Source organism: Orycteropus afer, unplaced genomic scaffold (assembly GCF_000298275.1).
Source record: "Orycteropus afer afer isolate SDZICR_OR568_19922 unplaced genomic scaffold, OryAfe1.0 scaffold00037, whole genome shotgun sequence".
Taxonomy (NCBI): domain Eukaryota; kingdom Metazoa; phylum Chordata; class Mammalia; order Tubulidentata; family Orycteropodidae; genus Orycteropus; species Orycteropus afer.
The window spans coordinates 15659261-15680512 of NW_006921624.1; the positions used below are offsets into that span (position 1 = coordinate 15659261).

The 21252-nt window shown below is 35.8% G+C and overlaps 1 protein-coding gene and 1 non-coding gene across 2 annotated transcripts in view; one reads left to right on the top strand and one right to left on the bottom strand.

Annotated features, from left to right (window-relative positions):
- The window catches only part of SHOC1 (shortage in chiasmata 1), an 86330-nt gene extending 67491 nt beyond the window's left edge, over positions 1–18839 (top strand). Inside the window, 7 exon segments of the mRNA XM_007936769.1 lie at positions 473–584; positions 2874–2995; positions 7992–8085; positions 10598–10729; positions 13217–13366; positions 14025–14979; positions 18739–18839. Coding sequence (XP_007934960.1) covers positions 473–584; positions 2874–2995; positions 7992–8085; positions 10598–10729; positions 13217–13366; positions 14025–14979; positions 18739–18839 — 1666 coding nt within the window.
- On the bottom strand, positions 1280–1407 carry LOC122149641. The gene has a single exon (XR_006163245.1). It is a non-coding gene; the product is annotated as a small nucleolar RNA SNORA22 (small nucleolar RNA).
- Positions 18840–21252: the final 2413 nt, after the last annotated feature.

The window sequence follows — 21252 nt, forward strand, 5'->3', positions numbered from 1 at the left end:
AATTTTGGTCAATGACATGAGACAAAGTATATGTGAACTGCTGTATGAAAAGTGAATTTACTCTGTAAATCTTCACCCAAATCAAAATAAAATTTAAAAAAAAGAAAGAAATGTTGGCTAATTTTAATGGAAACTAAAAATTCTGATATTTGAAAAATTTTTTAGTTTCATAACAATGTTTAGATTTCATGAATTTTAGTTAAAGAACTGGAGTAAAGTGGTCAAAAAGTTTATAATAGTAATCTTTGCAGTAATATTTAGCAGAATACCTAAAGCAATATATAATTAGTTTATTTTTTATGTTGACTAAATTATAATTTAGTCTTCAAATTTATAAAGTAGATTAAGTTTATGTATGAAAGAAAAAACACAGTAATTCAAATAATTTAATATGCAGGAGGACAGTACAGCTTTCTTGAAGAATATTTCTTAACCATTTCATTATTTCATCTAAGAATGTTGTATTTTACAGCTATAATATCACACTAGTGGAGAGAAGGTGCAGTGAGTCATTGAAACTCTTTGGGGGTGTAGAGTATTATGTAGTGGTGACGGTTGATGAACACACTGCCATACTTTTACAGGTAAAACTATACAATAAAAAAATATAAATTCAAATATATTTTAAAATATAAACCCATGTAATTTATTTTTAACTTTTCTCTATTTCTTCTAAAACTTTGCAAATGGGCCTGTAACCCATTGCCAATTAGTCAATTCTAACTCTTGGGGACCCTTTAGAACTGAGTAGAACTGCCCATAGGGTTTTCCTAGGTTCTAGTATTTAGGGAGCTCTGGTAGCATAGTGCCTAAGGCACTGGACTGCTAACCAGAGGGCTGCCGGTTCAAACCCACCAGCCACTCCTCGGAAGGAAGATGGGGCAATCTACTTCCGTAGTGATACTGCCTCGGAAACCCAAGGAGGGATTGCTATGAGTTGGGTCTGACTCGAGGGCACATAACAACAACAGTATGTAGGGAAGTAGATTGCCACATATTTCTCCTGCAGAATGGCTGGTCGTTTTGAGCCACTGACCCATCAGTTAGCAGTTGAGCAAATGGGCCATAAGTGCTAAAATCATCACTTTGGAAAATGACTATTGCCAAGCTTCTTTGCTGCCTTATAATTCTTAACACACTTTAAGAAGACAAACCAATATTTTATCTTTATTATTGTACTGACCTGTTTTAAAATATATTCACAGAATAATTATAATATTGAAAGTTTTAAAATATCAAATTTCAGCCACTATGTTGGTTTTTTTTTTTCCACCAATTAAAATGTGCTGATCTTTTGAATACATTTAAAAGGATAAATACACCTTTCAATGTAGAGGAAAAGAACGACAGTGCTCTAGCACAGAGTCAAAGCCAAGAGAACTATAAAGTACATTTGCCACTGTGTTTCTTAATAAGGAGCTCTTGTGGCACTCCTTTAAAAAGTTAAAATATTCAGCTGCTAACCAAAAAGTCAGCAGTTTGAACTCGCCAGCCACTCCATGGGACAAAGATGAGGCAGTCTGCTTCTGTAAAGATTTACAGCCTTGGAAACCCTATGGGGCAGTTCTACTCAGTTCTATAGAGTTGCTATGAGTTGGAATTGACTAGATGGCAGTGGGCTTAGTTTTCTGGTTTTGGTGTTTCTTAATTGGGGGTAATACATTAATTGATGAGGACAGTGGTGTTCAGTGGTATAATTCTTGACCTCCGTGCAGGCGCCCAGGTTTGATTTCTGGCAGTGTACTTCAAGTATAGCCACCTGTCTGTCAGAAACCAGATCCACTGCCATCAAGTGGATTCTGACAGGGACTCCCATTGGCTTCCCAAGGTGGTAAATCTTTACGGAAGCAGATTGCCCCGTCTTCCTTCTGTGGAGCAGCTTGTGGGTTTGAACCACCAGTCTTCTGGTTAGCAGTCAGATGCCTTAAGCACTGCACCACCAGAGCTTCTTTGTCTGTCAGTAGAGGCTTGCATAGTGCTAATAATGTTGAGCAGATTTCAAAAGAGCTTCAACACGAAGACAGACTAAGAAGGAAGGCCTGGTGATCTGCTTTCAAAAAATTAGGCAATAAAAAGTCTATGGATCATAATGGTTTGATCCTGTTATGTGTGGGGTCTCAATGAATCAGGGGCCAACTTGATGGCAGCTAACAACATTAATTGGTGATTGGCAATATGGTGAAATTAGAACATAAGTCAATATTGCCTCTAATTAATCTTGTTTTTGAAAAGACAGAGAAATTCTCTTTAAAAAAATCCATGCAAATTGGTAATTAAGATTTATAAAGTCTTAACGCAATCTCTGTATGTTTTCTCTATTGGAGTGCCAAGTACAAAGCAATTAAGTTGATAGGTTAGGAGTGGGAAGTAGCAATCAGGGTTAATGTCTTAAAGTATAAATGAATGGCAAATGTTATGGTAATGTGCAAGTCTAGATTAATGGTAAAGGAAAAAGGGATAGAGACCATTAGGTAGATATTCCTGGGAAGTCAATAACTGCTGCTTTCTTAATCATCCTTAAGTATGCATGCAGTGAGAATTATCCCATATGTCTTTGAATATGTTTTCTCTTGCCTTTAGGAATAACCAGATCCCTGTTCACAAAGGACATTGCCCAAATGGGGGTACCTGTAGTCTGGTTTCTCCATATCTAGGACCACAGAAGATCCATGAGCCCCCTTGCTGAAGTTATCATTACCTGTTTTATGTCTACTGTAGCTTTCTTGCCAATACTTGCAGTGTGATTTTAATTTCCCATGAAATGGGAGCCCAAACCCCTGACTCTTCTCAAGTTATTCACATATCATGGATTCTTGAGAGATAGAAACAATAGTTTCATAACTTAATTTTTTGTTTTTTTTATTTTCTGGCAGGATCTGGAAGAAATGAATTATGAGAAGGCATCAGACAATATCATCATGAGACTAATGGCATTATCATTCCAGTACAGCTATTGTTGGATAATTTTATATTCTAAGAAAACACTGGATACAGAGTATGTAAACATTTTTCACCCAAAGTCATGTTCCTATTTCTTGTTATTTAATCTTCTTCTTTGAATAGAAAATTTTCTGCTTGGTCATCTAGTTTAAGTCAAGGAATCTCAAGGAAATGTAGACATGCCCATAGGAAAACAAATTGGAATGTGGAGATGATACATATTTCCCTGGACATCCTATGCAAATCCTTACTTACCCCCACCTCATTAAGAATTACTTCTTTAAGTGTTTCACTGACTATTACTCTGTAATTCTAGACTAAAAGATAAATCTGCTAAAAGATGAATCATTCTTAAATAATTCCATCTAGTTATTAAATATACAGTTAATTAGCATTTTATGCTTTCCTTCATTGATGTGCTCATCTGAAAAATTACAAGAAATCCATGCCAAGACACTGGCTTGAGTTATGATTATATGTCTCTCCTCTTCCTCACCTCTAAACTTTTTTAAAGCACTGCTTCCACTTTATCCTTTTACTTTTTGACCTTCCTTTGTGCTTGATCTCTGTCTCTCAGAGTCACTCATGACTTTCTTATGGTCACCTTCAAAGATATTTTTATTTGATTGCTATGAAGTATTTACTATTGCTGTCAGGGCTTGCTTTCTTAAAATTCTTTAGTTCCATGACACTTGATCGTCTGCCTCTCTACGCCTCTGTATGTACCTCTTCCTTCTTGTCCTGGTTTCCAAGTATTCCTGTTATGAGTTCTCTTCTTTATTCCATTTTATCCACTAAAAATCCTGCCTACTCCCATAGCTTCAGCCATCATCTCTTTGCATATAATTATTACATTTCTTCCTGCAGCTGCGGTCTCATTTTGGAATTCTGACATGCATCTCACCCTATTAAATATTTCTACCTTGGTATTCTACAGGTCTCTAATTTAACACATTCAAACAGCAATTCAGCCTGTTTTCTGTCCCTTCCATACCTGTGTCTCCTCTCATCTGCCCTTTACCTATTTATGACACTGCCTTTCTTCTAATCACTGAGGCTGGGAAACAGATCCTCTAGATCTCATCAACGGACTTTCTCTTCCATCTCTCCCTTCCCTTCCATTTGCATTACCAGTATCTTAGTTCAGATTCTTGTTATTTTATGAGGAATACTATAACAAACTGCTAACTGTTTTCCTACTTCAAGATGCCTCTCAATGCTCTTCTCCATAATCTGTCATTAAAAAAAAAAAAAAAAAAAAACCCTAAGCCCACACCATTGAGTCAATTCCGACTCATATTGACCCTAAAGGACAGAGTAAAACCACCCCATAGGGTTTCCAGGGCTGTAAATCCTTATGGAAGCAAACTGCCTCATCTGTCTCATCTTTCTCCCATGGAGCAGCTGGTAGGTTCAAACTGCTGACCTTTTGGTCAGCAGCCCAATAACCACAGCACTAGCAGAGCTCTTAATTATTTCACTCTGATCAAATAAAATTTAAACAACAACAAAAAACTTTCACTGACTTCTCCATTATCTACTGAATGCACACAAAGTACTCATCCTAATATTCAAGGTCCTCACAATATAATCTCAACCTATATTTTCAGACTTAACAATGTTCACTGCTTTCCACTTCAACCAAAAGAACTGCTCATTGGGTTGCAAACATGCTCCTTGCTTTCCCACTTGCACTTTTACTCATACATTTCTTCCTGCAATGTTTTCTACTTCCTCCAGCTATTTAATCTGGTGAAACTGTGTCTGTCCTTCAGGTCCCATCCCCGGATAGCACTTTTTCTATGCAGCTTTCCTCAACACCCTACTCATTCACACAAGCAGGTATTGAGGCATGGCCTTTCCATCCTTTGAATTTCTTAGCTCTCTTTTTTGTTTTAATCACATTTTATTTTGTAGTACTCTTTGTAGTACTTATCCTATAGCATTAAGCACACTGCTTTTATTTATTTATTTTTAAATTTTTATTGTGATTTGGGTGAAAGTTTACAGAGCAAATTCATTTTCCATACAGCAGCTCACATACACTGTCTCCTGACATTGACTGCAGTTTCCCACAATGCAACAGCTCCCCTCCTTCGTCCTCCCCATAGTTACCTCTTTCCTGTGTCCTTCCCTCGCATGCACTCCTGCCCCCTGAGCTGTCTCCTTGAAGCATATTTCTTTTAGATGATAAGTAATTGGTAAATATTCCTAGGTTAGATCAATGAATCTCTCCTATAAAGCACAAACTAGTCTTACTCATATTTTTTATATCCCAACAGACTGATAGGCAATCTACTTCTGTAGTGATACCACCTCGGAAACCCAAGGAGGGGTTGCTATGAGTCAGATCCGACTCGATGGCAGTGCGTTTGGTTTGGTCTTGGTACAGACTGATACATATATCAGTCATAGTAGAAGTTTTAAAATATTCTTTAATTTTTAGAAAAGATGCAGACATTTTCTTTGACATTAATTGTGTGATTTTTCCCTTATTGACTTCCTTGTTTAAGAAAGAATCTAAATACTTTCTTATTCATTCTTCTATTAGCAAGTAACCTCCAATAAGTCAAATAACCTAGTTTTTCCCTTTCTACCAGAACTGAAAATAAAAATAATAATTCTGATGACTTACGAAGCATTTAAAGTTCCTTGGAAGTGTTCTGGATAAATAAATAGATTAGAAAATTTTAAAAAGTTTTGGCACAGTGCCTAAGGCATTTGACTGCTAATCAGAAGGCTGGCAGTTCAAACCCACCAGCCACTCCTCAGAAGGAAGATTGGGCAGTTTGCTTCTATAGAGATACCACCTCGGAAACCCAAGGAAGGGTCCCTATGAGTCGAATCAACTTGATAGCAGTGAACAACAACAAAAACATCCACCTACAATTCTAGTGGTACAGCTGAAGTACAGGAAAAAACAAGGAGGGACTCAAAATTTATTTATACACAAATTTTTCATTAAAAATTAATTATACAATTAAAAAAAATCTCATTGCAGAAGTAAAGCAGGTGTTCAGCAGAAACCAAATGTTTTGCATACGCAGTTAGGCACAGTAAGCTACTCTTGTCAGACAATGGTGATAACTCCTGAAATCCAAGGTCCCAGAAAGTAGCCAAGGGCCAACTTTACAGTAGCCTTAACAAGGATAGTAGTCTCAGGCTTGCTATGTCACCTCTTTTCTGTACAGGGGACATGTATAATTCAAGGGCATTGTAAAACAGTATTGAGGTTCCTCCTCAAAATAGTTCAGCATCTGAAAAAAAAGATTAAAGATATCCTTAGGGACATTACCTACAATTATGCTTCATTGAATCCTTTTTATATGAGGCACCTTTAGGTTCAAAACATGATTATAACTGTCTATCTGCTGAATGAACAATTTCAGACCACTTTTATATTTTCCATTATAACAGAAGTAGTGGAACATTTGTTAGATTTTTCTTTACAGGACTACTTACATAATGCACCTACTCCTCACTTATCTATGGGGCTAGGTTCCAAAGAGTAGGTTGTTATGCAAATATTGGCATTATGTGAAAATGGAGGATGACCACACCAGATCACAGATGGAGGATGACTGTATCATTACATAACTGCCAAACCACTGAGAATCATGGCCTAGTTAAGGTGATACATAATCTTAACAGTCACAGCCAGTGTTACTTTGCACACTGGCATTTGTCACTACCAGATGGACACTGTTAATGTGGAAAATGGCCAGATAGTAAATTTTAACCAATGTTATAAATACAAGTGTTGGATAATAAGGTAGTCGATAAGTGAGAAATAGTGCATTAATCTTAGAAACTAGTTGTATTTGAACTCCGCTAGTTGGAATTGACAGAAACCTACTTTAACTAGTCTAAACAACAAAAATGGAATTTCTTGGATCATGTTACTAAAAAACCAGGGGAAGGTATGGCTGGATCCAGGGACTCATTGTGACAATGGATATCTCTGTTTCTTGGCTCTTCTTTGCTCCATGTTGGCTTCTTTCTCAGGCAAGCTTTTTGCATAAAATAGTAGGAATAAGCACCCACTGCCTGCTTATATCCTGCCTGCTTAATAACCATAAAAGGGGGTGAAAGTGGTTTTTTTGTAAGAGTACAGGAAAAAAGCTCCAGGGAGGATTCCAGTTAGTCTGGCTTTGGTCATGTACACATATCTGGAACTGTTATTTTGGCCAGGGGGACACAATATTCTCATTAGCTAGGCTTCAGTTACAGAGCCATCCCTGGAGCCCTAGTGGCACAGTGGTTACAGTGCTTAACTGCTAATTTAATTGTTGGCAGTTCAAACCGAGCAGCCGCTCCATGGGAGAAAGATGTGGCAGTCTGCTTCCTTAAAGATTTACAAGCTTAGAAACTCTATGGGGCAGTTATACTCTCTGTCCTTTAGGGTCACTGTGAGTCAGAATCAACTTGAGGACAGGGGGTTTGGTTTGGTTTCGTGGAGCCATGAAGTAGTTAAACTGCTTTCCCACACCATGCACCTCCCAGCATCCCATAGATTTAACAGTATTATTAGAGTGCAGGTAGAAATAGTTTTCAAAAAGGTGCTGAGTAGGAAAAAAAAGCATGAGTATGCCACATTAGTGTTAATATTGTCTTAGCTAGGTTATTGTAATGACATTATGAAATATAGAAGACAATGAATTTATAATAACTACAATCAGATGTCAGATGAGTAAACATACAGACATACCTCAGCATATATTGTGGATTCAGTTCCAGAACACTGAAATAAAGCAAATATTGCAAGAAAGCAAGTCAGACAAACTTTTTGGCTTCCCAGTGCATATAAAAGTTATGTTTGCCCTATACTGTAGTCTATTAGGTGTGTAATAGCATTATGAAAAAGTTTGAGTACTATGAGAATGACCAAAACGTGACACAGAGACACCAAGTGAGCACATGCTGTTGGAAAATGGCGCCAATAGACTTGCTCAATGCAGTGTTGCCACAAACCTTCAATTTGTAAAAAAATGCAGTATCTGTGAAGCACAGTAAAATGAGGTATGACTCTATAGTAACATAATTCTTTTTAGGTATCACCTTACAGAAAAGACACTTCATCACCTAGCACTGATTTATTCAGCTTTGATTTCATTTGGCTTAAAATCTGAAGAACTGGATGTAAAGGTATTCTTATGCTATCTGTTTATAAGTATTTTTCATAAATCAAAATTATACTGAAACACAAGTTCCCAGTAAGAAGAAACATTAAGTAGGCAAATTGAAAACTGCTTAAAAGCCAAATAAAGAATAGTTTTTGTTTTCAAATAATATTTTATTGTGTTTTCAGTGGAGGTTTACATGGCAGTTTATGTTCTCAGGCAAAAATTTCTACACTAATTGTTCAGGGACATTGGTTACATTCTTTATAACTGTGAGCATTCTCATTATTTCCATTGTAGTTGTTCCATTAAGAACAGTTTTAAATTAATAAATATTCTTACCACTTACACTTCTATTCTAAAAATCTTTAATAAAGTTAACATTTTTTATTTCTTGATTATAATTTAGATGTTTTTTGAAACATGAAAAGATATGAATAAAAATAAGTATCCCTTGATCAAAAAATAATCACTTATGAAAGATGTACTAAGTTTTCATCTGCTGTAAAATGGAAATCTTAAACATATGAATAGAGCATTACCTGAGTGGTCTCCAAACAGTCTCCTTTCTTTTCCTATTTTCAGTGTTCTGTGCTGAAATTCAGACATTCCTCTAAATTCAGGGATCAACACTTTTCTATTCTCACTTCCTACTGTTTGGACCTTTTTATTCGTAGGCATCTGAAGAGCCAAACCATAGAGGAAGTATTAAGAAGCTTAAATACATTTAAATAAATTTAAATAAATACATTTAGTTTTCTTAAACTAAAGTATACCCACTCCTCACTTAATCTACATGGTTAGTTTTCAAAGACCAGGTCATTATATGAAAAATTGCTGTTGTGCAAAAAATGGAGGATGACCACATCAGATCACAAAATGCACGGTGACTATATCATTACATAATTACCACATTACATCATTACATAACTGCCAAACCACTGAGAATCATTGCCAACCCAAGTTGACACATAACCTTAACCATCACAGCATTACTTTCACGTCACTCCTCAGTGTTTGTTACTGCCAGACATACGTCATTAATGTGCAAAAGAGTCGCAGAGTAGATTTTTTACTATTGTTATAATGCAAAATGATGAATAATGAGATAGCAGATAAGTGGAGTAGGTATAGTGCTAATATTGTTATGCTAAATGTTATTATAATATCAAAAAGTTCTATAGATGTCTTACAAATGCTCTTTGTAGAAAAATGTGTAAGTACACACATACACAAAATTTTAAAAACAATTTTAAGGGGTTTTAGGTCCCGTAAAGTCTAGCCATGAACCTCAGAATCCTTGTCCCAATAAATTAAAATAACATTCATTATGATGATCATAAAATCTTGCTTTTAAAATAAAACTTATATTTAAATGAAAATGTCAGACTTCTCAAAACATCCAAAAGTTAGCTATAAAATAAATTTGGAAATAAAATGTTTCTGGGCCCTCTATGAATATATTTAATATAATTTAAAGGAAATCTTTCTTTAGAATACTTATGCTCTCCAAGTGTATACTAAATTTTGTATTTGTTATTCCAGTGAGAGAAAAAATTTTAATTATTTTGTGAGGTTGGTACAGTCTTTGTTCCTTAAGTTTCCTCTACTAGATAGGATATTTACATCTCTAAGACCTCATAGCTTAGAGCAGCATTTCTCTATACACATTAAACTGCTAACCTATGAACCATCTTTCCTTGACCAAATCTAAAAGATGAAGAGAAAGTACAATAGGGGAAGACAAAGGCTAGTATTTTGGAAGACAGAAAGCACTGAGCAGAATACTCATGACATACAAGAAAGAGAGAATGTTGAGAAATTGTTTTTTATAATATGTGTAGAAATTGTTGAATGGGAATCTATTTTACTATGTACACTTCTACCAAAAATACAACAAAATATAATTTTTTTAAAAAAAATTGGCGTTTAGAGTTAAGATTAATATACACACAGACACATAGACACATTTTCGCCAGGGGTACCTTAGAATCAAATAATCCAAGATTGGCTATAACAATTCCCCCTATACCGGAAATTACAACTCTAAATCAAAACCTTATTTTTATATACAGCATTAAATTCATTATATCCTTTTTTCATTTGACTTTTTAAAAAAAATCTTGGAATTAAGAAATGTTTTATTTTTCGTTGAGAACTAATAGGTTTTACCTAGAAATAGGAGAAGTTAAATATCACTAGTGATAATCAAATTGCTATTTCTTCTAATATAGATGAAATAAAACAGCAAATATATTTAAAAGATCTTATTATTAAAAGCCAAATTAAAGTGAAGAAAAACAATTTAGTTTCAAAAGTTGAAACTACAAAGATATCATATTTAAAGAAGGAAAGAAAATTGGTTACCCTCAAATAAAATATCCTGGATTTCACATAGATAATAAATTATATCTTAAATATTGTTTAAAAGTCATAATCAGTTGATTTAATTGTTGTTTGAACTATGAACTAATTTTGAATCATCTGTTTTGCTCCCTAATGTTTCCCATAATCTAACATGAAAATATATATTTTAGCTTCTAATTGCACCAGGAATAGAAGAGACTGCATTGATAATTCGACAAATTGCTGACCACCATTTAATGACTTCCAAGAGAGATCCTCATGAATGGTTGGATAAATCTTGGCTCGAAGTTTCACCTTCTAAGGTTTATTTCTTAAATGTATAAATTATATTTTCTCAAAGCAAATATAAATATATGATTTCAGTGTTCTTTCTGGTAGCATATTTTTGCCCATGATAGACAATAACAGGTACTCATGTTATTTTCCAGAATCATGGGTATTTTTCACAGAACAGTTTTAACTGGCACTTTTATAATGAACATTCAAGTTGCACTTATTATAGTGACTTCAGTACCTAATATTTTTTAAATAATTTTTCTAATACCTAAATTTGACTGCTAACCAGAAGGCTGATGGTTCAAACCCACCAGCCACTCCTCGGAAGGAAGACTGGGCAATCTACTTCCATAGAGATACAGCCTCAGAAACCCAAGGACAGGTTGCTATGAGTCGGAACCAACTCGATGGCAGTGAGTTTGCTTTTTTTTTTTTTTTCTTGGTTTAGAGATATATTAAAAAATAGCAAAATCTTATTTCATGATTTCTTAATAATTCAGTTTTATAACTGAAATTGAAAGTAAGCTTATGAAATATTTATATTTTTCTGTAAATTACTTTTAAGTGTTTACAAATTCTCATACCAATAGAAGTATTCCTATTCCCTTTTTTAAAAAATATAGTCATATAATGAAGCCATAAAAAAGAATGATGAGGGGCTTTATGTATTAATACGGAATGATCTTTAAGATATATTGCTAAATGAAAAATGGAAGTTATATAACAGCATATCATGCTACCTTTTGTGCAAAACAGGGAAAATAATATTTATATGCATTTTTTTGTAAATGAATAAAATACTTCTGGAAAGATACACAAGAAACAGTAACATTGGTTATCTTCAGAGAGGAGAAATGGGGGAATGGGCTAAGAATGAGGCTTTTCCTTGTATATCTTTTGTTGTTGTTGTTAGGTGCCATCAAGTTGACTCTGACTCTTAGTGACCCTATGTACAACAGAACAAAATGCTGCCTGGTCCAACACCAGCCTCACAATCCTTGGTATACCTGAGCCCATCATTGCATCCAGTCTGTCAGTTCATCTCGTTGAGAGCCTTCCCCTTTTTCACTGACCCTCCACTTTACTAAGCATGATATCCTTCTCCAGGGAATGGTCCCTTCTGACAACATTACCAAAGTAGGTGAGACAAAGTCTGGCCATTCTCGCTTCCAAGGAGCAGCACTTCTTCCAGGACAGATTTGTTCATTCTGGCAATCCATGGTACTTTCAGTATTCTTTGCCAACACCACAACTCATAAGCATCAACTCTTCTTCGGTCTCTCTTACTCATTGTCCAGCTTTCACATACATATGAGGCAATTGAAAATACCATGGCTTGAGTTAGGCACACCTTGGTCTTCAAAGAGACATCTTTGCTCGTCAGCACTTTAAATAGATCTTTTGCAGCAGATTTTCCCAGTGCAGTATGTTGTCTGATTCATTGACTAATGCTTCCATATCTTTTGGGGCTCTGGTGGCATAGTGCCTAAGGCATTTGACTGCTAACCAGAAGGCTGGTGGTTCAAGCCCACCAGCCACTCCTCAGAAGGAAGGTTGGGCAGTCTACTTCTGTAGTGATACCGCCTCAGAAACCCCAAGGGGGGTTGCTGTGAGTTGGATCCTGTTCGACAGCAGTGAGTTTGTTTTTTTTGTTGTAAATTCTTAGCAACCCCTATTTTACAGATTCAAAAAATAAATTATAAATTTATAAAATTATACATATAAAAATAAATAAAATTATAAAATAAATTTAAAAAATAACCATAGATATTAAACCACAGAACTTTGATCTGCCTAAACAAAACACAGTATTGTCAGCAGGTATGGGTATAATTTACTATTACATGTGTATTTGTGTCCAGTTTCCTGGCAAGTCCAGTCTACTTACATGTCTGGCATTTGAGCAAATCAAAGAGCATTCAGAAAGTCAGTGGTACACAGAAAAAAATCAGAATGTGGTAGCAGTAAAGACAGCTGCTATATATCTAGAATTTTATGAGTTCTCTCTGAAAACATCCATTTTTAGATGGCCAGGATCAGTTCTGCTTGATAGTAAGTAGTTCTTCCTAAACTCTTCACAGCAAAGTTTTTCTGGAATTCTAACATTTCTTATATATTATGAACAAGGTTCATCTTAGTCAAACAGTGAAAGTATATAGTCTACAAAGCTAAAGAAATCTTGACATACATAACAGCCCCCTCCCCAAAAGTTTTCTCATTAGAAGATGTATCATTAAATAAAACAACTATCATCAGTTGAAGGAATTGAATTGAAACAAATCATTTGAGATGGTGGATTAGACTGAATGAACTTAAGGTCCTTCCCAATTCTGAGAGTATATGAATCTATACTGCTTAAACAAATTTCTTTCCCTCCTGGCCACATTTTCTTTCTAGATGTCCCAAACACAGTGGTAGGTATAATGGCAAAAATTTTAATCTGCTAAAATGAGTAAAATAAAGTGGGTCACTTTCAAAAGACCACTGACCTGATTCCTTAAACTCTTTCCTAGGAAGAAATGTACTTACTTGATTTTCCATGTATTAATCCATTGGTAGCTCAGCTCATGTTAAATAAAGGACCCTCGTTTCACTGGATATTAACAGCAACTCTTTGTCAACTTCAGGATCTCCTACCTGAAGTTTCAGAAAAAGTGTTAAAGGTTAGTTATTTGTAATCCATATTCATATATAAAGTTATATTCTTTCCACTTAAGTATCCCTTTTTGCCATAAGTGTTTTCAAAATAAAGGTATCTAATTGTTTTGGACTTCACAGAGCAAATAAATAATTCACTTGAACTAAATTTCATGTAAAATTCTAGAGTACTGTTAATCACATTCTACATTTTTAAACTATCTTTATATTGATAATTCAACATAGTTTATCAAACTTTGAATCATTTTGAAATGGTATTGTGCTCACAGAGCTCCAGTTGTAACCCTATTCACATGCATAGCACTGCTCTTCCAGTGTTTATGCCTTTCAGTTAGAGTAGTAAAGGAGACTTTGGCCATATTAATACAAAAATAATTTTACAGAGGAAACAGTATTCATGTATAACTGTGTAATTAAAAATTCTATTACAAGTGATAAAAAATGTAAATTCTAAGTTTTTCTTTTCACTGAGCCTAATTATTTTTGCTCTTATTATATGAAACAATGTAATATCTATATATGGACGACCTCATTGAGATTATATACCTCAATAGACTGTTTATATTTACTTTCCTTCCATATATATAAGCATCATAATTTATATTTACTGGCTGGTGTTTGTGTTATTATATTGTATTTATTAATTATTGTTATTATTTTTAGCATTTTTGTGGCATCACTTCCTTATTCCAGATTGATTCTTCTTCCGTAACAAAATCACCTCAAATTTCATTACCTCAGGAAAAGAGAAATCGGATTAGTACCTTTACTTCTCAGAGTTCGGCTTCTGGTTCTTCAGACTCTATCATTCAAGAACACAATGAATCTTACCAGTATTCAGACTTAGAAACAGTGCAGGAAGACACAAATACCATTTCTAATTTCAACTCTTCCCTTATGGGATCAAGAGAAATGCCACACATTTTACCACATGTGGATTCTTACAGTCAGACCAGCTACTGGAAAGACTCTAGTTGTAAACGAAACCTTGTACCAAATAATCCTTTTCTAATTAACACAGAATCAAGGAAAGCAACTTGCCATTCCTTTCTAAACCAGAATGATTCAGAGTCAGAAGTCTTTGGTTTGGGTCTAACGCAAATGAATTGTGAAATGAATTGTGAAACCAGAATATCACCAACTCATAAGGGAGTTGCCCCTAATTTTATAAATGACCAGATCAAGGGAACACATGAAGCAATAGGATGCATAAATGAAGAAATATCTTCCCCTGTATTTTCCCTAGAGGGCTCTAAATCTCCTCTTCATTGGAACTTTAAGAAAAATGTATGGGGACAGAATTACTCATCCAACTTACAATATGGCGCATTTGACAAACGGTACTCTCAGAAAGGTAATTTATTCACTAATCAGCAAAAATGTCTGTCGGATCAGTTAGAAGACTTCCCATATGAAAGTTCAAATGCTGGGACTAAAAAGACCTTCTGGAGAGAATTGCCATCTGCTCCCAATTTGGATTTATGTTATTCTTCTGATTCTAATATAAATCAAAAGGAATTTGACTGCCCGTATGTCTACCAAAGAGCTGGAAAATGTTTAGAACAGAAAAGGTACACTGAATCTTCATCTAATGAAGGAGATAAGCAACCATTAACAGGTAACACTATCCAATAGTTGCTGAAAATACTCTTTAATTTAAAAAGAACCATCTTCAAATTTTAAAAATTTGTTTTAATTTAAAAACTCTCATGAATAATTTTTGGATCAAAGAGGAAATAAAAACTCTAATTATAGACTTTTAAAGAAATAAATGCAAAGAAATTACACAGTGTTTGTATGCACATAATTCATGCACTATTCCAGAGCTGTTTTAGTTCCATCATTTCCACTTGTTCTACGTATAGGTATGTTATTTGTGAAAAAAAACAGTAACATATTAAATCCTCATAACTATAAATGAGCTAAGTATTCAGCTTAATAAATTAAGAATAAAAATACAGCACAGATCTAAGTAAAGCAGAGGCTAAAGTCAAAGAAGATTAAACAGAGCATAGACCAGATTCTGTTCTAAATGGCATGGTCAACAGGCATTTAGAATAAACAGGACAGGGATGAGGGGAACACCAAACATCTTCATCAGCCAAGTTTCCTCATGGTTAGGTTCCCACCCCAGGGTGTAATCTTACATTGAGTCCATCCATGCATATCCCATATCATGCCATGGGAGAAGAACACCAAAGCCTCTCTCCCGGCATTGCTATATTGGCAGGCAGCTGTGTCTACATGCTTTATAGCATGTACAGAGAGTGAGGAGGGAAAAGAGGTAATAAAGGTTGTTGTTGTTGTTGTTATGTGCCGTCGAGTCAGCCCCGACTCATAGCGACCCCTCCTTGGGTTTCCGAGGCAGTATCACTACGGAAGTAGGATTGCCCAACCTTCCTTCCGAGGAGTGGCTGGTGGGTTTGAACCGCCAGCCGTCTGGTTAGCAGGCAAGTGTCTTAACCACTATGCTACCAGAGCTCCCAATAAAGGTAATTAAAGGTAAATAGAAGGCCCCCTGTGGCCAATGGGCATTACTCATTGCCCCAGTTCAGGGTGGGTGACCTCTCTCTCTCATTTTTAGTTTTAGCTTTTTATTGTGATTTGGTTGAAATTTTACAGAGCAAATTCATTTTCCATTCCATAGTACATGTACATTTTGTGTACACTGATTGCAATCCCCACAATCAAACAGCTTTCTTCCCACTTTCTCCCTGTGGTTACCTTTTCCCTGTGTCCTTTTTTCCTAAGCACTCCTGCCCTCAGAGCATTCTTCCTGTGCAAATGCTGCCTTTCTGATCTCCCATGGTTGATTGTTTCAAGGAGTATACCCACCTAGTGTAATTTTTCACCTCATAGGCCTGTCTATTGTTTGACTTAAAGTTAAGCCAAGGGAGTGGGTTCATTTCCAGGCCTGAGGGTGACTAGGGACCATAGTCTCAGGGATTTCACCAATCTCCATCAGACCTGTAAGTCTAGTCTTTCTTATGATGTTGAGTTCTTTTCCACATTTTTCTCCCACTGTATCCAGGATCTCCAATTTTGATCCCTTGCTGAGTGGTTGGCATTGGTAGTCAGGCACCATCTAATTCTGGTTTCAGGGTCATGTTGGCTGAAGTTCCCTGGGTCCACAAATCCCTTCAACTAATTGTTTCCATGTGCCTTTGATTTCCTTCACTTTTCCTTGCTCTACACGAGGAGAGACCAATTGTTGCATCTTAGGTGGCTGCTTGCAAGCTTTTAAGACCCCAGTCACTATTCACCAAAAGAGGATATATAGAACAGTGTTTTTGTGTAGCGTATTATGCCAGTTGAGCTTGATGTCATCTGTGACCATGGTCCTGAGCCCTTGGGCTTGGCGACTCACTCCCTCAAAGTGTTTGGCTGTGGCTAAGAAGTTATCGTAACTTTGCCTCTTATTAGCTCTATTATATCTATTATTCGGACGTTCTTATAGCTCATACAAATGCATATGTAGAAATATCGTCTGCCAGACTTATATATGGTCATGGGTATATTCTCTTTTGCCTACCTGTACCTAATCATTTTACCTGTCTACCTATGTACCCACCCGTAGATTAATGTTATTACTGATAATTCAGTATTGTGTGTGTGTGTTTACCTTTGTTGTCTGTACCTCTTGTGCACCTGTCCATGCCTTCCTCTTCCTTAGTATTATTGTGCTGGTCATTCACTTTTGGTATATTGCCTTTCCCTCAGGGTGACCATCTCTAGATGCCTAGTCTAGAGTGATTTCATCTGTGAATCTACTTGACACACTTTGTGTTAGTTAACTTGGGATTTGTGGGTACTTTATAATTGAGTTGGAAGGAAGATTGGGCAACCTACTTCTGTAGTGATACCGCCTCAGAAACCCAAGACGGGGTCACTATGAGTTGGATCTGATTCAATGGCAGTGAGTTTGGTTTTTTTGGTTTTTATAATTGAGTAATATATGGATACCATTCCTAGTAAGTAGAAATTACTAAGTATTAGGTACAAAGGATAAATTCATTTCATGGGAATTGCTTCCTGGCAGATACATTTTTAAAAAAGTAAGAATTTTTAGAATTGGCTATGGGAGATTATTACCAAGAAAAAAAAAAATAGTTGCTATCATGTCAGTAGTTTGAATTGGCTATGGCAGGAGTCTTTATGCCACAGAAATTGGCAAATGGTATAAATGAGACCTTCCCAACTGACTCTCAGAGATCTGGTGGTTAAACACTTACTAGCACACTACTGGTGCCAGTCCAGCCTTCCCATGGCTTCACAAGGAGGGACTAGGGTCCTATCATCATTTCTTGAATTTTATCCATTTATTCATGTGCATAATCATACTCCTAAATTGTAGTACAAGATCTAATTCCCGGACATGAATTTGCAGATAGATTTTTTAATAGATAACCCCTCACTAAAAAGAAGTATATCTTTGATGAACATAATCTCCCACAGATAAGAGGGTATATGCTGATGAGACCAAGACTAGCCAAAGCCAAGTGATAGGAAGCTACAGAAAAGGAATAGGGAGGGCAGACTTAGAAGCAGAGAGTCAGGAAGGGAAAGAAGATGAGTGAGAGAGAGAGGAAGGAAAAAGGAAGAGATGGAAAGAGGGAAGGGAACAAACAGAAATGCATTCTCACCACACAGATAGAAACAAGTTTCTTCCTACCGTACAGAGAGACCAGGCAATGTGTCTTTGCTTTATGCTCAGAATAACCCAGGGTAAGCTAACTTACATCTTAATTAATGGCTGCTTACCAGAAACCTTCAGGAACCAGGAAGCCCTAAGTTGCTTTCCAATACATTTTGGATTGTTTTACTCCAAAATATTATAACTGGATGGTATCTTAGTATAACTTGTTCATTTCACAGAAAATTGAAATGCAGACAGATATAGCTATAAAATGTGTACTTAACAAGTTGTTTTTTGGTCCATTAGGTATGTGTACATTAATGTCAAAAAACATGGTAACGAATATTTAAATGTTGTTGTTAGGTGCCATCAAGTCGGCTCTGGCTCATAGCAACCCTGTGTACAATGGAACGAAGCGCTGCCCAGTCCTGCGCCATCCTCACAATCCTTGCTGTGCTTGAGCCCATCATTGCAGCCACTGTGTCAGTCCTCTCACTGAGGGTCTTCCCCTTTTTCACTTACCCTCTACTTTACCAAGCATGGTATCCTTCTCAGGGAATGGGCCCTTCTGACAACGTGATGATATTTAAATAGTCATCACTTTATCCCAGTTTAGAAATGTTAACACTTTGCAGACAGGTAACTAAGAGATATGATCTATATCAATCGATGAAAAAGATAAAATAGGTATCCTTTATCATTATCAGCAATACAGTAATTTTCCTTTCTGTTCTTTAACAGGTTTCATGTACTCAAAACAACCACAAGTCAAAAAACGACGTCTAATGTATGAAAAAGTCCCTGGTAGAGCTGATGGACAAACTCGTCTGAAGTTTTTTTGAAAGAAGACCAGTGCTACATGCCATATTCTACTAAATTGATGGCAACTTGGTAACAATTATTTAGATTTTCTCATACATGAAAGAAAATGCAATTACTGTATTTTTTGCATATAATGTGTATAGGACACATAGAAAAATAACACATGAGGGGAGGGGTTGCACAGTTTGCAAACAACTGTATACTATGTGTGTTATTTGCATTAAAAATAGGATATTCTTAGATCTTCTCAGTGTTCTGTATTAAATTTTCATATGTATTGTGCTCCAGAGTTTACATTATTCTAAGTAAAATATTCTAATTTACCTCTTAGTGAAATTGTCATGAGATTCAAAATGTCTTCCAGATTCACCTAAATATCACAAGCCTTTTAAGTTAGCCTCCATCACATCAGTCTGATCTTTTGAGGCAAGAAGTGAGGATGACCAGTCACCCATCCAACACCAAGGAAATTAAAACCCAGGGTGAAACTGAAGTTAGAGAACTTCCAATATATAGCACTGTCTTTCATAAACAAAAGATAAATTATTTGCAACCTACATAATAGTAAAGGGTTTAGTTTCCTAAAACACGAAAAAGTCCCTATAAATGGCTAGGAAAAGAGAGGACCTAACAGAAAAATGGGCAAAATATATGAATAGACATATTTCATAGAAGAAACAAAAAGTAGCCAGTAAACATTTGAAATAATATTCAGCTACATTACTTTTACAAATTAAAACAATAAATTACTGTGTTTTCATCTACTGAGTTATAAAAATTTTTTTAAATTAATATCTAGTGTTGGCATGTTGGAGAAAAGGGCACTCTCTTATATTGTTGGTACAACTTTTTTAGAAGACAGTTTGTATAGCATCTGCCAAAATACAAAATGTACATATCTTTCAGTCTAACAGTTAACATATCTAGGAAGCTATCCTAAAGAAATATTCAATTATACAAGAATATATAAACAACATGTGACAATAGGTAAACCAGAATGTGATTATCATTTTGCTGTTGAGTTATAGTTCTTTATATATTCTGAATATTAAACCGTTATCAGATATATAGTTCCCAAATATTTCCTCCAATTCTGTCAGTTATCCTTTCACTTTCTTGATAAAGTCCTTTGATGCACAGAAAGTATCTATTTCGATGAAATCTAATTTATCTATTTTTCTTTTGTTGTTCATGCTTTTGATATCATGTCAAAGAATCCATTATCCACAACAAGGTCTTAAAGTTTTACTCCTGTGTTTTCTTCTGTTTTATAGCTTTTGTTCTTATATTTAGATTGTTCATCTATTTTAATTTTCATATCTAATGTGAGATATTGGTTCATCGTCATTATTTTATATTTTGCTAATCTGATAGACTGAAACTGAAATCAAATAGAAGGAAATCAGATCATTTATATTTGGAAGTTTAGTGGCTGGAAATTAAAAGAGTTCCAGTCTAATGGCTTGTATTTTTTCTGTTATTGTAACACTACTTATGTTCAAAGAAGGAGCTCTGGTGGTGTAGTGCCTAAGGCATTTGACTGCTAACCACAGGGTAGGTGGTTCAAACCCACCAGCCACTCTGCAGAAGAAAGACTGGAAAATCTACTTCTGTAAAGATTTACCACCTCAGAAACCCAAAAGGGGGTCTCTATGAGTCGGAATTGACTGGACAGCAGTGAGTTTGGTTTGGTTTTGGTTTTATGTTCCAAGGTGTTTTTGTTTTTTTATGGATTTATGTATCACTGTTTTGGTTTCAAAGGGAAGGAGCCCTACTGGCTCAATGGCTAGTGGTTGGCTACTAACTGTAAAGGGTGGCATAATCGACCTGGTGCATAATCTTTACAGGCTGTGCCTGTAAAGAGTGTTGTATCAGGTCCTGTCAAGTTGGCTCTGACTCCTGACGACCCTGTGTACGACAGAATGAAACACTGCCTGGTCCTGCACCATCCTCACAGTCATTGCTATGCTTGAGCCCACTGTTGCAGCCTTGTGCCAGTCCATCTCATTGAGGGGCTTCCTCTTTTTCACTGATCCTGTTTTACCAAACATGATGTCATTCTCCAGAGACTGATCCCTCCTGATAACATGTCCAAAGTATATGAGATGAAATTTCACCATCCTTGCTTCCAAGAAGCATTCTGTCTATACTTCTTCCAATACAGATGTGTTCATTTTTCTGGCAGTCCAAGGTACACTCAATATTCTTGGCATAGATGAGTGAGCACTTTCAGCATTGCACTGATTTGCTGAAACATCTCAACTGGTATTCTGTCAACTCCTGGACGCTTGTTTTTCGCTAATGATTCAGTGCAGTTTGGACTGTTTCCTTCAATACCATCAGTTATTATCACATACTTCCTGAAATGGTTGACTGTCAACCAATTCTTTTTGGTTAGTGATTCTGTATATTCCTTCCATCTTTTTTTAATGC